General features: G+C 33.8%; 1 protein-coding gene across 1 annotated transcript in view; it reads right to left on the reverse strand.

Annotated features, from left to right (window-relative positions):
- The window catches only part of LOC136035017 (intermembrane lipid transfer protein VPS13C-like), a 48,180-nt gene extending 34,183 nt beyond the window's left edge, over nucleotides 1-13,997 (reverse strand). Inside the window, exons 1-4 of the mRNA XM_065716600.1 lie at nucleotides 13,860-13,997; nucleotides 10,546-10,750; nucleotides 7,882-8,069; nucleotides 145-246 (exon numbers count right to left, since the gene is read on the reverse strand). Of these exons, the coding sequence (XP_065572672.1) occupies nucleotides 145-246; nucleotides 7,882-8,069; nucleotides 10,546-10,750; nucleotides 13,860-13,862 (498 nt within the window). The 5' untranslated portion in view covers nucleotides 13,863-13,997. The remainder of the gene's footprint in view (nucleotides 1-144; nucleotides 247-7,881; nucleotides 8,070-10,545; nucleotides 10,751-13,859) is intronic.
- Between the last annotated feature and the right edge of the window lie 3,555 nt (nucleotides 13,998-17,552).

Consider the following 17,552-nt stretch of genomic DNA (forward strand, 5'->3'; position numbering starts at 1 on the left):
AATGAAAATATAGAAAAAGAAGACGGTACAAGTTTTAATAAGACAGTGAGCACTGGAGATTTTTACGTTATTATTTGCTACAATTTGGTGATTCTATGGAAGTGATTTCTGCCTAACTAACAATTCTTTGATATTCCAACTTACATTGACAGGAGAAGTGTAGATCCGTCGAATAAAACTTCTTTCACCAGTTCTAGATGGTTGTAAATGTGATTTTAAGGCCATATCTTTATGTATGTTTTCAATCTGGAAAGATAAAAAAGAAAAGTTGAGAATTAAACTTTGGACAACTATGAACCGCGCCCAAATAGTGGGAATGCATTAATGTTGGATAAGATGGAATTCATCAAAAAAAAAAGCATGTTACTTTATATATTTCAACCGACCAAAACTAGAAATAATTTTTGCTTGAATTGAAATTAAGAGCTTAAATTTATAATTGACTACAACCTAAATACAATTAAATTTAGAAAATAAAATTAGTTATTTAGTTAAATTAAAATTTGGTCGAAATTTAATTATTGGACTCAAAAATCAATGAAAAGAACAAACGAGACTGCGGCCAGTAGAAGTTTCACCTCTTTTCATTGAGGAAAAACACCAAAGTGTTTGAAAAAAATATTAATGTTTGACTGATGGATGAATATTAAATTTATCGTAAAATCAAAATTTAAAAATCGATTAAAAATTAAATCCTAAAGAAACTAAAATTAAAATTCTGAGCGTTTTAAATCACAGCGGAGGAGAGAAACGGCAATTAAAGATAAAAGCTAAACTACAAGAATCAAAAATACTATAAGGGTTTAATAACTAAATTTGAAATGATATGATTCAAGTTAAAAAAAAAAAAAAAAAATAAAATTTGGAGTGCGTTAAATTCCTAATGGGTATTAGCATGAGTATGGCAACAGAATGAGTGAAAAGGAATAAAAGATGATGGCTTAAGTTCCCACATTTTCTTTTTTTTTCAAGCATTTTTCTTAAATTTCGATATCGAGCAAAAATTAAGAAGATTTAATTAAATTTAATTAAATTTAATTAAATGTTATTTTCATTGGATTTAATTAAACTAAAAGTGTTTGACTCAAGCTAATACACTTGTCATATTTTGAAAGAAATCAACTTAAAGTAATTACAGCAAGATTTTTTTTCTTCCTTTTTACTTTTCGCTTTTAAGATTGAACACACGTCGCTTAAAAAGGCAGTTTTTTAGGCGGAATCAAATTTTTCTCTGCATAGCGGTTGGGTAAATACCATACAAAGATCCTCTAACACAACTTGAGTTTCGCCTTTTTAAGCACCGTATGTTTCTGTCTTTAAACTTACTTATTCCATGATGAGCTTTAGACTCCGATTGAAAATATCCGTTAGATATTCTATAAATTTTGTTGCGCAACTAATACTATAACTCTTGATAATTTACTACTGCACTACGCCAACTGAGGCAAACACGGAACCAAAAGCTCTTGCTCTACACCAGTCTATCCAGAACTTCACTCATTTCACCTAAGAAGTTCAAATTCCTTTAAAACATTCGATAGGACCTCTTTTCATCCCGTTAAGGGACGACCTGCTTTTCTTTTTGCCCCAGATGGATGGCCAAAAAGCATAACCTATATCAAATTAAAAAAATCTTCTGCTTTCGAAGCCCCCCGTTTTAGGATCATACTTGACCAAGTCATTACCGTCGCTTCCAATGTTCTAATCTTAGTTTCCAGACTTTACTTTTAACATCTTCACTTTACTTTTAACTAACATCTTCTCTACTTTTAACTAACATCTAACATACTTTATACTAACATCTTCACTTTACTTTTAACATCTTCTCTACTAAAAATATAGCACTATATTAAAAAATATAGCACATCATCTGCACTAAAAATACAAGCCGGGCTAGTGAAGCTATCCACTTGATCAATTTTTTGTTACCTAAAATTCCCCTCATTTATTTTTAAACTAAGCGAATTAATCCTCTAAATATTCCTTTCAAACCTATTTCTGCGCCCTGAGCCCTCAAAGTCACCAAAAATAAATTCATTCTGTTAACATTTTTATATACGACACTCAAGTCACCTGCACAATCTAGGTGTAGCAAATTTTTACCCTCCCATTTAATTCCATGTACTTCTATAGTCTTTTATCTCGTTCCTTAGGACAACATCTGTCAAAATTAAAAATCAATCAATCAATCAATTTATTAATACTAAAAGAAATACCTCATTTATTTTTAAACTAAGCGAATTAATCCTCTAAATATTCCTTTCAAACCTATTTCTGCGCTCTGAGCCCTCAAAGTCACCAAAAATAAATTCATTCTGTTAACATTTTTATATACGACACTCAAGTCACCTGCACAATCTAGGTGTAGCAAATTTTTACCCTCCCATTTAATTCCATGGACTTCTATAGTCTTTTATCTCGTTCCTTAGGACAACATCTGTCAAAATTAAAAATCAATCAATCAATCAATTTATTAATACTAAAAGAAAAACTATTACAAAAGTATAGCGGTTACTAGGCCCAAGAAGCTTTGCTTGTAATGGACCACAGAGAACAAGGATAAAACACTTTTATAAAATATATACAAAAAAAAAAAAAAAAAAAAAAAAAAAAAAAAAAAAAAAAAAAAAAAAAAAAAACACTGGAACAAGACAAGGACATTTAACAGATAGGATACTTAACAGATAGAAGAATAATAACAATAGACCAAAATAGAGGATAACCTTACTTCCTACCTTAACAGCAGCAATGTCATTCTTGTACAGAACACTAATCACTGTATTGTAACAATGTGGCATACTTGCAAGGAATGCACTTTCACTAAAGCTTTTCTATCAGTAGAATCAGATGCCTTTCAGAACATAGGAAACTGAGGATTAAGAGGTTTGATAGTTCAGAGGTTTCTCAACTACTCATTTTAAGAGTCAAAAATCGACCAAGGCAACAACATTTCTCCCTAAAACTACACTGTTTTTCTCTTAAAACTTAACCTACTGCACTCCAAAGTCTAAAATACTAAAATAATTCTAATCTAAAATTCTAATCTAAAAAATACTTTGATTAAAATTACTAGATTAAAATTACAGTAAAAATTACTTAGTAATTAAAATATGTAACCCGTTAATTATTTATAATTAATTTATAACCCGTTAATAATGGGTTATAAATAAATTCAATTCAATTCAATTCAAAATTACTTAGAAAAAAAATATTACTAATCTAAAATAATTTACTTCCGACAGAAACGTAAATAATGCCTCTGTGGTTACCCCAACCATTATCATCATCTTGTTTATGATATAGTTTCCTACAATCACCTTTTTAGTCATATTCATAATCTTCAGCAATTTACTCCTAACTTTGCAACGACCACATTTCAATAATTTATTTATAATTCTATCAACACCTGAAGCTTTATGATCTTTTATTCTTCTTCGTACTGACCTGAAATACTAACTGAGGGTTACCATCAGCTTAGCTAAGGCTATATCAAACAGTTCGTGGTAACGAACTGTAGTAAGGAGCGACCCGGCTCAATAGTAACCAAAACTCTAAAAAATGGAATTTTGATACCAATAGCTACATCATAAGAATCGAATTTTAATGCTGGTTTTAAATATATAAGTTTCATCAAGTTTAGTCTTACCCATCAAAAGTTACGAGCCTGAGAAAATTTGCGTAATTTTGGAAAATAGGGGGAAACACCCACTAAAAGTCATAGAATCTTAACGAAAATCACACCATCAGATTCAGCGTATCAGAGAACCCTAATAAAGGAGTTTCAAGCTCCTATCTACAAAAATGTGGAATTTTGCATTTTTTGCCAGAAGGCAGATCACGGATGCGTGTTTATTTGTTTTTTTTTTTTCCAGGGGTGATCGTGTCGACCCAGTTGTCCTAGAATGTTGCAAGAGGGCTCATTCTAACGGAAATGAAAAGTTCTAGTGCCCTTTTTAAGTGACAAAAAAAATTGGAGGGCACCTAGGCCCCCTCCCACGCTAATTATTTTCCCAAAGTCAACGGATCAAAATTTTGAGATAGCCATTTTATTCAGCGTCGTCGAAAAACCTTATAACTATGTCTTTGGGGACGACTTACTCCCCCACAGTCCCCGTGGGAGGGCAACAAGCTACAAACTTTGACCTGTGCTTACATATAGTAATGGTTATTGGAAAGTATACAGGCGTTTTCAGGAGGATTTTTTTGGTTGGGGGGGAGGGGTTGAGAAGAGGGGGATATGCTGAGGGAACTTTCCATCGAGAATTTGTCATGGGAGAAGAAAATTTCTATGAAGGGAGAGCAGGATTTACTAGCATTATTTAAAAAAAAAAAACAATTAAAAAATAAATGTGAAAAAGCTTTTTAAGCTGGAAGTAAGGAACAGCAATAAAACTTAAAACAAACAGAAATTATTACCCATATGAGGGGCTCACCTCCTTCTAATACCTCGCTCTTTACGCTAAGGTATTTTTAGTAATTTCAACTATTTATTCTACGGCTTTTGTGATTCAGGGGTCATTCTTAATAAATTGGGATAAAATTTAAGCTTTAGTGTAAAGAGCGAGGTACTAACGAAGGGGCGAATCCCCTCATATATGTAATAAAAACATGAGAATACAAAAGTTCTTTACGTAAGCTAATTTATAAGTTACGTAAATCTTTTACCAACAAAAAGATTCGTAAAAAATTAAAAGTTCTAGTTGCCTTTTTAATTAACCAAAAAATCGGAGGGTAACTAGGCTTCGTCCCCCGCTCTTTTTTCTCAAAATCATTCAATCAAAATTATGAGAAAGCCATTTAGCATAAAAAAAAAATAATATGCAAATTTCGTTTTGATTATTCCTCTGCGGAGAGCCAAAATCAAAACATGCATTGATTCAAAAACGTTCAGAAATTAAATAAAAAAAACAAGTTTTTTTAACTGAAAGTAAGGAGCAACATTAAAACTTAAAACGCACAGAAATTACTTCGTATATGAAAGAGGCTGCTTCCTCATCAACGCCCCGCTCTTTACGCTAAAGTTTTTTACTGTTTTAAAAAGAAGAATTGAGAGAAAGAGTCAAACTTTAGCGTAAAGAACAGGGCGTTGTTGAGGAAGCAGCCTCTTTCATATACGAAGTAATTTCTGTGCGTTTTAAGTTTTAATGTCGCTCCTTACTTTCAGTTAAAAAAACTTGTTTTTTTTATTTAATTTATATCTAACGGCCAGTCACTGTCCCTAGGAACAATTTCATCCCTAAAAGAATTTTGACTGTTGTATTTGTTTAATGCTTACACAGTTGATGTTGATGTTGATTGCCCAAACAAGTGTTAAATCACTTAGTTATTGACCGGGCTAAGAATCATGTTGATTCGTCAAATCTCAGACTGAATTATGGAAATTCTCATCTTTCTTTCTTTTTTGTTTCCTACAAATTATTCACAGTTCAATACATTCTCAAAATGTACAGCACATTTAACACTTTCCTTATCACTAATTGAAGCCACGTTCCAATCTTTAGCTGGGACAAGTTCAGACAGACTACTACCTCTCAACTTCTCAATATGCCAATACGATATCTTACTACTATGCCATCTGACAGCATTTTTCAGATCCTCGGCAAGTTTATTCATGGCCTCTATTTTACATCGCACTTTTAATCATACTTTGATACCTTCTCTTACTCTCTTACTCTTACTCTTCTTCTATTACTATCACTCAATATCTCCTATCTAAGCTCCTTTTACCTCCTAAAACACTTTTATTAATATTCCTAGCTGCGTTTCTAACGTTCCTCTTTCTGGGGAAATCTTTTGCTACTTCGCAAATTCTTTTCCTAAAATTATTCGATCAATCTTTTACACTGCAAGTTCTACGCTCTCCAGTTTGTTATGCAACTGCTCTTGGAAAGTTTCTCTCAAATAGAGTCTATCAACATTATTATTACATGGAAACCTTCCTATAACATTCTTCCTATACTTCAGGTTTATTCTAATTCCAGAGACTACTAGGTGGTGATTTTTACTTTTAAAGTCAATAATAGCCCGCCTATACACCCTAGTATCTTGTATTGATCCAGCCAGTCTTCGGTTTACAATGACAAAATCAATGAGGTTACTGTCTTATCATTATGTGAATGCTATGTTAATTTATGAGCCATTTTATGACCAAATACTGTCTGGTTATAACTGGATATTTATGCCTACAAAATTGCAGAACTCTGTAGCCATTACTATATTCTTCTCTTACACCAAACTTACATAGGCTAGGATACCATCTATCCCTATTTCTACAGACCTGGGCTTTGAAATCTGGCCTGGGCGTCCCACCTAGACGTCTTCGTTAATATTCCTGGCTGAGTTTCTAATTGGAAGGTTACCCTTCTTAAATTTCAGCTTTAAATTAACTCTAGAAACTACTAGGTAGTTATTTTTACTTTCAACGTCAATAACAGAACTCGACTATGTCCTAGCGTCTTCTGTCGATCTTGCAAACGTTCAACTTAAATTAAGTTTTCAATAAGGTTGGCCACCTCAGAAGACAATACGAAACAACAATTCTTTTCGTACGCCATTTTTGGAATAGAATTTTCCTTCTGAAACGCAATTCATAAAAATTGGATACTTATGGAAGGGCAAGGCTCAAGGCTGTTTTTATACTTTGTATAAAAACAAATTTCAAGAACGCTGAAAATTGTACTTAAACCGAAGGAATCACTAACATCATCATCGTTTAACTAAATATCGGATTAGGACACGGTCAAACATTCAAAAGTAAGTTTTCTGCAGCTCATCTTTCTTGCTGAAACAATTATAAAATCCGCAAAATAAATTGCCTAGATTTATTCTAGTAAGGGTTACTAAACCCTTATTAGTAAGGAATTAGCCTCCACTGCAGAAAACTCATCGCCAATATGTAAGATGCAAAGATTTTTAAACTACATTCTTATTGAGGTTTTAATTTTTATTTGAGATTTTATTGACCCTCAGACTAATTTCCCTGCTACACTGCATATTGCTGTGTAAAGTATAAGGGATTATTGTCACGATTTTCTATTTTCCCAATTGATTTTTCAATTTTTAAGCATCAAATTAATGTAATTTTTTTTATTATCCTTAATGATTATTAGTTACTAATGAATCTATAATAATGAGTAACAAAAAGTCCAGCCCCTTAAATAGTAATAGCTAACAAAAGAGACTGATAAAGTAGCCTCTTCAGCGCTTATAACAAAGACAATGGATTTAATTCTTTCGTTATCTTGTGGTTTGGAACAAAACTAACAGTGAAAAAATAATGACAATTAAAAAACATAGTAAATTAAAAATAGACTAATCAAAAACAAAAAATAATTAGATTGAAACAATTGATTTGACTGCTAATTAAATTGAATATTTTCGGAAGACAGATAAACAGTGAGAAAGAGTAATAGTGCCAAACAGTTCGTAGTAACGTCTTGTAAGTAAAGATAGACATGCCTATAGTACTTGAAACTCTAAGAAACAAAAGTTTAGTAACAATTAATATTCGAAAAGGAACTTTTTTTAAGGTGATTCCAATTACTATTATTGTTTCAACTTTCAAATTAACCATTTTCAGCCAGTGAAACGCTGGCTTGGTTTTTTTTTTTATTATTATAATATATAAGCGGTTTCAGAAGCAAACCCTACGGATCAGCTATAGTATAATATAATATATTAAAAAAACATATAAAAAAAGTATGATACAATATAAAACAAAAAGAAATAATTTAACATAGGAATATAAGAAGAAAATATATAATGTCAATATAAAAAAAGACTTCTAATGTTAGTTTTATAGAGACATATAATACACAACGTATAAAGTCCTATATGCAAGTTTTATAAAGACTTATAATATAAAAAAGGAAAGAGACTTACTCTAAGGCTTTCTCGTTTGATTTCTGGTTCTACTCCCTTTGAAGTAAAGTTAAAAAGTTCAATTAAAAATGGCAACTCTAAAAAGAGCATAAAATCTTGGATACTAGTCTGAAGAATAATATCGGACGGCGCACGATTCGGTTGAACTCTATCCACGTATACAATTTCAACGAACGGCTTTGCAGAACCTAAAAAGATTGAAATAAAAGTCATTCAGGTTGTTCATGAAGATTCAGTTATTTTCATTTATTTAGTCATTTAGTTATTTTAGTCATTAAGTTGTTCATGAGGACACTACGCTTGGAATCCTTCGTCCGTCAGGACAGGGGTTCGAGTCCTGATGTGGCTGTCTATTTCGTTTGGAACGGGTTCAGTAGCGTGACTCTATAAGCTCAGCCAGAGTCAAGCCAGCTCTAAGTGGGCACCTTAAGAAATCTAGCAAAGGTAAATAGAAAGGGTTTCCAATATGCATAAGACGACTGGCCCACGGCCCACTATTGCACTTCCTGGCTGAAGGGCCATAAAACTGAGATAAGTATCGCCGGTAGGGACTGTAAAGTCCAATGCCGTATTCTTTACTTTTTATAAAGATTTCTAAATCAAATTTATGGCATGAAAAAACGAAATACCTTTCAGTATTAAACTTCCTTTGACAGCCGAACCATAATCATATTTCCTTAAATAAATTGTCAATGTAAGCGATCTTAGAGACTATCAAAGATGACACCTTTTCTCTTATTTACGAAACGGACCACAGAGCGGAAGTACGCATTTGAAACCGGTTGAAACCGGTGCTTTTAGACGCCTTAAACTGACTGTAAATTAAATAATTTTGATCAGTGATATTACAACCCAATTTGGACCAAAATAATCACTCTGAGAAACTAAATGGTGATTTATTGAAGTTTGATAGCTTGGCCTACAATAAGGAAATAGAAATGAAACTGGCAACATCGAAAACAGATTAAAATCTTGGATACTAGTGTAAAGGATTAAGTAGGATGGTAAGCTATTCGGCAGAACTCTATAAAATTTCCACAGACGGCTTGGCACAATCAAAAAGATGATACGACTGTAATTTAAGCTATTGAAAGTTCCTAAGCCGAACTGGCCAGACATGACAATAAACAACTACGTGGATAAGATAAAGATAAAACTCCTACGTGGATCAGTAGCGAAAATTGTATTTATTATTATTGGCGGTGGTTTTATTCGTTTTAGTTTAGTGTTTTTTCTTTTTTCTTGTGCTGAGGACGCTAAGTTTGGATACAGGGGAAATATCCGCATTATTTTATCTTTCCTCTCTACTGGCCGCAGTTTCATTTGAGGTTTTTTTTGTGGTTTTATCTCTCTTTGTTGTTTATTTAAGCTATTCATAAAATATTCAAAAATTCAACTCACAGCATTAAAAAATAAAACACCTTCCAATACTTGACTTACTTTACCAGTGAAACCACAAATTACAATTATTAAAATTCACTGTTCTAAGGAACAAGAGACTACTTTGTAATTAGGCCATTTTTCTACTTCACTGTGAAACTCAGAAGAATGTGGCAGTTACAACACTGGCTTCAGTATACAATAGAATATAATCATTTCTTCTTCTTTTTCTTCTTAAAAGCAAAAAGAGGCCAGAATTTGATTAATAAAGCTGGACTAAAGCCTAAGTAAGCTTGAGAAATGACTTACTGACCGTATCTCAAACAGTCAGCTGTACGAAAAATATAATTCGATCCCACTTTTCAGGGCTATAATGAGAGAAAGGTCAAGGTGGCTAGAACACGTTCTGTATATTAAAGATGACATATTGCCAAAATTCGTCCTTGTCGGCAAACTATTTAGGGCCAAAGAAAGGCAGGTCCCCCTGAATGGAGTGGAAGGATGTCATAGGCAAAAAATTAAGAGAAACGTGAACTTCTTGGGAGGATGTGAAGAGGGAAGTTTTGATTAGATTAGGATGGAGGATGAGCTTGCGTAGCTGTATTAGCTTCAGGCGGCTTGGTGCTGCAGTGTAGTAGTAGTAGTAGTAGCAGTAGTAGCATCAGCAGTAGTAGTAGCAGCAGTAGTAGTAATAGTAGTAGCAATAATAGTAAACGAGATTGATAAAGAAAAGAGGAAATGAGACAGGTAAAGAGGGAAGAGACAGAGAGGGAAAGAAGAGAAGAAGAAGAATAAGAAGAAGAGAGAGAGAGAGAGAGAGAGAGAGAGAGAGAGAGAGAGAGAAAGAGAGAGAGAGAAAAAAAATTGCCAGATTATGCCAGATTTGCCTCTCACTCAATCTATCTATATATTTTGGCTTTTCATACAATTAGCCATGGCTTGATGCCAACAACTATTTGATTTTAATTGGAAATCAACGGACTCGGTCAACATACCAACAACAACAATGACAACAATTAAACATATATCTTTTATAAGTATTTTTGGTAACTTTTGTGCGATTTGGACAAGAAAAATTGGGGGGCTCAAATTGGAGCCCTCCCCCCTGGGTGCGACTACTCTATTTTTTTATCTTGACGGCGTCAACCATACTTCATAATAAGATTATTTAGGCATGTCAAATAAACCACACGGAGAAGAGAGGAGAAAAAGAAAAAGAAAAAGAAGAGAGAGAGGAGAGAGAGAGGGGGGGAGATAGATAGGCAGTATTTCAATCATACTCACCATATTCAGTCTGTTGAGGTACTTGAAGCAATACAACAGGATACATGCATCCTTCTAGATGATTGTCGATTTGTAACGCTGCAGCACTGAAACTGCACTCTCTAAGACCATGGTCAAAGAAAGTAAGTTCAGTAAAAACTCCAAAATCATAAGCTCTACGAATTTCTGTGTCAGACTTCGTTAACTTCATGCCCTCAAAGTCAACCTGGAATAGAAAAAGAAAATGTTATTGGAGTGTTACAGAAACTTGACAAATTCATGATTAGCATCCATATAGCTACAACTTACGCCTACCCAGACTTAACTTAGCAAATAAACTAGGCTATATGACTAAAAAACATTTAGTCTAAGAATTCAGCTCTTCTTTTCCATTGTTGACTTCTGTAAGGGAGTCAAAAAGGTGATACAAATCAAGTATTCTAAATATTTGCTTCGTACAAGTCTTCCCAACTGTATCTTGGTTCCACCTTTTTCCTGTCACGAAAAAACAGATATTTTGATCACATTTTATCTTTAAAACATTCGCTAGAAAGGAGGAACACGTATTAGTTTGCGGTTTCAAGTGGGACATAAGAATTGTAACTCAAAACAAGCGAATATACCGACAAATTTACCCACCCGAGTGATTTTTTTTATAACAATCTCACCAAAGAATTGCAAAGAAATGGAATTCAAACCCCGCATTTATTTTGCGAAAAATAACGCAACCTCTTGGCATGCATAAAATAGAAATATCACAAAAATGCCCCGTTCCTGTTCTTTTCCCAAGCCTCACCATATAGAATACAGCATAATGGAAAGTTGGGAAAAGATTCGCTCCCAAATTGTAAGTTCTAGTGTCTTTCAAATTATATTTGGAAAGTAATTCCAAAATCATATACAGGTATCAAATATCGAACATACAAAAATAAATTGATTAACTACTACTTGAGTTTCACTGCACTTAAATAAACATCAAATCAGTTCGTAAATTCCATTTTAATGACAATGTGCTCTGTATTTGTTTTACCCATACTTTTCTTAGCGGGAGAAGTACTCTGATAATCCTTAGACAGAGATTCATAAAAAAAACAAGTTTTTTTTTAAATGAAAGTAAGGAGCGACATTAAAACTTATAACGAAGAGAAATTACTCCGTATATGAAAGGGGCTTTTCCTCCTCAACGCCCCACTCTTTACGCTAAAGTTTGACTCTTTTTCTGAACTCTACTTTTTAAAACAGTAAAAAACTTTAGCGTAAAGAGCGGGGTGTTGAGGAGGAAAAGCCCCTTTCACATACGGAGTAATTTCTGTTCGTTTTAAGTTTTAATGTCGCTCCTTACTTTCATTTAAAAAAAACTTGTTTTTTTTTGTTTAATTTCTGGACGTTTTTGAATTAATGCATCTCTTAATTCTTTTTTTCTTAATTCTTAATTAATAATGGAGAGCCATAATCTTGGCTCTCCACACATAAATAATTAAAACGAAATTTGTACATTAACTTTTTTTAGGCTAAATGACTTTTTCATAGTTTTAGATTTTGAAGATTTTGGGAAGATTTTTGAGAATTACGTAGTTGTAATTACTAAAAAATACTTTAGCGTAAAGAGCGAGGTATTACGAAGAGGTAAACCCCTCATATGCGTTATAATGTCTGTTCGTTTTCAGTTTTAATACTGCTCCTAACTTTCAGTAGAAAAAACTTTTCATATTTATTTGTTCATTATTTTTTTAAATAATGCTAAAAAATCCTGCGCCCCCTCTTTGAAAGTCTCTTCCCCCATGAGAAGTTCCTACATGGAAATATCCTCCCACGTAAATCCTCTCCTCAACTCTCCCCCCACCTACCAAAAAAAATCCCCCTGAAAACGTCTGTACACTTCCCAGTAACCATTACCATATGTAAACACAGGTCAAAGTTTGTAACTTGCAGCCCCTCCAACGGGGACTGCGGGGGAGTAAGTCGTCCCCAAAGACATAGTTATTAGGTTTGTCGACTATGGTGAATGAAATGTCTATCTCAGAATTTTGATCCGGTGACTTTGGGGAAAAAATGAGCGTGGGAGGGGGCCTAGGTGCCTTCCAATTTTTTTGGTAACTTAAAAAGGGCGCTAGAACTTTTCATTTCCGTTAGAATGAGCCCTTTTGCGACATTCTAGGACCACTGAGTCGATACGATCACCCCTGGGAAAAAAAAAAAAAAAAAAAAAACAAATAAACACGCATCCGTGATTTGTCTTTTGGCAAAAAATGCGAAATTCCACATTTTTGTAGATAGGGGCTTGAAACTTCTACAATATGGTTCTCTGATACGCTGAATCTGATGGTGTGATTTTCGTTAAGATCATAAGGCTTTTAGGGGATGTTTCCCCCTATTTTCTAAAATGAGCCAAATTTTCTCAGGCTCGCAACTTTGGTGGGTAAGACTAATCTTGATGAAACTTATATATTTAAAATCAGCATTAAAATGCGATTCTTTTAATGTAACTATCGGTATCAAAATTCCATTTTTTAGAGTTTCGGTTACTATTGAGCCGGGTCGCTCCTTAATACAGTTTGTTACCGCGAACTGTTTGAAAATTGTTCATTTCACTTCAAGTTGTATCAGACCAAGCTTAAGCAATTTAGTTAATATTTTGATGAAATTCTAATTTTGTTTTGGTGTTTTGATATTTTTTTTAACGCTTTCAATGAAAACTCTTATGATCTTGAATCACTATTTTCTCTTTTGTTGATCTTTCGTTTGAGAATTTCTTTTCCTCTCGGTATTCTGTTTAATAGTTTGAATTTCTTTTGTTTTCATTTGGATTTATTTTTCCATTTTTCTCTATTTTGCAGTTTGTATTTATTTAACGTGTATTTCTTCTGCATGAAAAACTGGAAAAATATACTACTATTATTATTTGTAGGTATTTTAAGGACAGTTTCAGCTTACTCGTCTAACTCTTTGTGATGCACGAGAAATGCGAGTCAGTCCCACTTTCTAGGACTAAAATGAAAAAAGGTTCTGATCGCTAGGTCACGCTTTACGGAGAAGAAATAATACATTTGCAAAGGTTGTACTTTTTGGCCATATATCTGAAGCCAAACAAAAGGAAGGTCATACCTAAAAACGGTAGGCAAAGGTCACAAAAAAGAATTTAAATGGAGCTTTATAGGAGGGGGATAAAGAGTGAAGCATTGAGAAGATCGGTGTCGAAGAAAAGTGTACGCATCTGCGTAGGTCTTTTGCAACTTGGTGCTGAAATTAGTTGTTAGTAGTAGTAGTAGTAATAGTAGTAGCCTAGTGGTGGAGTCCTATTTCTTCCTTCAGCTATAATCCAATTTAAAACTTACCATAGTCTCCCCAAACTTCTTCAAAATGATTTGTTTTGTTTTTCTTCCAAGAAAAAATGAATTCTCAAGAATGACTGATTCATCTTGCGAAAAATTGACAAATCTATCTTTTCTCTTAAATTGCCAAGGGATGGGCCTAAAAAAGAGAAAGGGCGAATTGAGTAAAAAAAAAAAACTATAGCACCAGATTTACACATATTTTTATATAGGAGCAATAGCTACTTGACACAGCAATTTAGTTGACAAACTTAGTTCTGAAGTTCTAGAGGCTTTTGCAAGCAGTTTATGGGCTGAAAAAAAAATGGTTTTTCATCAGTCAGCTTAACAAATTTTCTTAGCAACAGCCATGAAACATGATATTTATCATTTAGATGAGAATGAATTGGGTCATCCAAAAATAGTTGATTTATCTTCGGAAAAGTTGGTAATTCTCTCTTGTCTCTTAAATTGCCAAGGGGTAGTGAAGAAAAATGAGTATTACAGAATTATCATAATAGTTATTTTTTCGGAGATGGCGTTTCACAAGCCCTGAATAGCTGCTTCCCACTAATTTTCTAGTTTTGTTTGTTAGTTTTAACTTACCCAGTTGTTTCCCTAGCAGTGCAAGTAATCAAAAACTTGATCCTGTATTTTTGTTAAGTGCAGTAGACATGCCAGTCAAAAAACAAAAAACCGTTATTTTACGATTTTATTCAATGTTGTTATGCGTTTTGGGCAACTCGTCCTTGTCGAACACCGACATCTTCTACCCCTTGCAGCCAACTGATTTTTCAACACCAGGAGGAACAACAAATCAGTGCCAGTTACTTGCAAAACTAACCGGTTTAAGCAATTGTCCCTAAGGTGCATACTTTATGCTGTTGTACCAAAATCCATTTCATTAAAAATAAAACCTGACATTTAATGAATAGAAAAGATCTACTAATTCTACTACTTTTTCTTTACTAAATCCGTTTTCCATTGCTATATCTGCCAATTTTTCGTCTATTAAATACAAGGTTTAATTTTTAATTGAACGAAAGCGTAACATCACAGACTAAGTATCCGATAAAAAATTGGATTTCAGATTCAACTTGAGTACAACAAACTTACCAGCTTTTTTCGTCCTCGAATCGCCAGGTTTTATTTTCCATTGAATGAATATAGGCTTACTTACTTAGACATAGGTCCTCCCACGACTTGAGGTGCATAAGCAGCAACTATTGACCTCCAAGTCTGTCGTTACTGGTCGAACGACCAAAGATCCTACATTGACCTTCTTGACTGTGTAGCCCCCTTCTCCAGTGACTGGCCGAGGGGTTTGCTCTGCCTAGCGCTTCTGGGCAGACCGGCAGTTTCCGATACCGCACGTTATATGGGAGTCTGCCCTCCTTCATTCTTGTCGTGCGTCCCGTACGACTTGAGTCGTGACTTTCGAGTCGTGCGAATACATCGTGTCGTACGACTTGAGGTCCATAATGCAGATACGACTTGAGGTGTATAATGCAGTAACTACTGAACCCAAAACTCTCGCTCCTGGGCGAACGACCAGAGATCCTACATTGACCTTCTTGACTGTGTAACCCCCTTCTCCACTGACTGGCCGAGGGGTTTACGCTGCTAAGCGCCTCTGGGTAGACCAGACAGTTTCCGATACCGCACGTCATATGGGAGTCTGCCCTCCGTCATTCTTGTCGTGCGTCCCTAGTACCTCCAACGTCTTTTGCTAATTCCATTAGTGATTAGAGGCTGCTTGGTCTGGGTCTAATCTGCACATTCGTTATTCTTTCAGTACTGCAATTATTTTCAGAGGTAATTGTTACTAAATCCAAGCAGTCTTTGTTCGGCAGTTCTTGACCATGCTCCATGATCCGCAACCACACAGGAGTACCGATAAAACATTGCTATTCAGAAATCGTAACTTGAACTTTCAGGAGTATTTGAAGCACCTCAACACATTATTTCGCTGGGAGAATGTTCAATTTAGTTAAAAAAAAAAAAAAATCAAAGAGCTCTAAGTTATTCACAATAAATTCCACAAAAACTCATGATTTTTTACTCTAAAAAAACTACTAAACCTAACTAAATCCCATGAGCTGTAATACAATTTAAAGGTAATTATGGCTGTAAACATAGAGCGAAGTAAAAATACTAAAAAAACATAACTACATACTTTATGTATGCAGGGAATTTATGTTTGGATGCCAGTAAACTTGAATCTATAATTAAAATCTAAATTCTACGAAAAAAAGTCATGTTTTTGGATTTTTAAGGTTCTACTAAAAACAATAAAACTATTATAAAACTACTTAAATTTCTTCTCTGTATAACAGTCACTAGGAAAAGTAGTCTTCGAATGCCATGTTGTGACATCATTTTGATAACTTTTTATTTTACTTATTTTAATATTACTTATTCATTATTAGTTAGTAATAAATTGTTTACTTATTTATTCGTTATTTACTTTTTACTGAATCTTTAATTTATTCTTTTTATTATTTTCTTATTTACTTACTTATTTAATTAATTATTTATTTACTATTTAGTAGTTATTAACTTCTTTATGAATTAAAATAATAAGAAATAATTTTTTTAACATATTTTTTGTGCTATTTAAAAAAAGATAGAACTAAAAAAATTATTTTACTAAATAATATATCATGAAAAGAGAAATCACCAATGCTACAGCACAAACACAAAAAAAAAAAAAAAAAAAAAAAAAGAGACAGAAGGAGAAAAGGAAGACTGTTTTCCTAAATTAGTGATTAATATAGACCAGCACTTGAATGAGGCCTTAACCCTACTCATCCATACAATCACATAGGTCAAACAGCATAGCCACACACAATCAACCATAAAGAATAATCCATGGACAGGCAGTCATGTCGTCAATAAGTATAAGTCGTCATTTACCGAACAATAGAAAAAATAATATAGACAAATAATTCAGAGGCAACACCCAACATAAGGGCTCATCAGGAGAATACACTGGCCTATATAGGGTTTCGCCACTCTAAATTCTCTACCCAGCACAGTGTTGTGGCTACCACAGAATATCCATGGCATCCCGCGTCAGGTATCACCCCCAAAATACATGCCTATGAAAAAAAACAGCAAATGTAAAACAACCAAGTAAAACCAAAACAAGCTTATCCTGTTAATATATCCCTCCCTTTAGCAACAATAGGTAAACTAAATATTATAAATTTTACCAAATCACAAATATTAACACATTGCAAAAAACCTGAATGAACTACTAATTATAATTGTGTACTTTAAAACAGTAGTAAGAAACGGGAATGTTTTGTATTAGGTGCCTATTTTACAGGCTTATTACTTTAAGGGGTGGAGCATAAACCTCCCCTTTGGTTAAAGCCTAAAGTAAGTTTGCTCTAAAGTCTTATAGCTCAATTATAGTCTTATAGCCCAAATATGCCCAAATATAATTTCTGGAAAGCGTTAAATCAGAACAAAAACATAGATAATCTTATGACAAAATACAGGTAATTATGAAGGAAGTCTTTAAAACCGGTGAGCGAACCACAACTGAAAGCCCCCCTTGCTGGGTAGACAGGAGGACCTCCATAACAAATTCTTCCAGGTCAAAGACATGAGTATTTGAGTATGACTAACATCCAAATGCAGTCACTTTTAACTGATGATAGAGCATACATTCTAACACCTACTAAAACCCAAACAAAGATAAACACAAAC

This window comes from Artemia franciscana, chromosome 13, assembly GCF_032884065.1.
Source record: "Artemia franciscana chromosome 13, ASM3288406v1, whole genome shotgun sequence".
NCBI classification, from domain to species: domain Eukaryota; kingdom Metazoa; phylum Arthropoda; class Branchiopoda; order Anostraca; family Artemiidae; genus Artemia; species Artemia franciscana.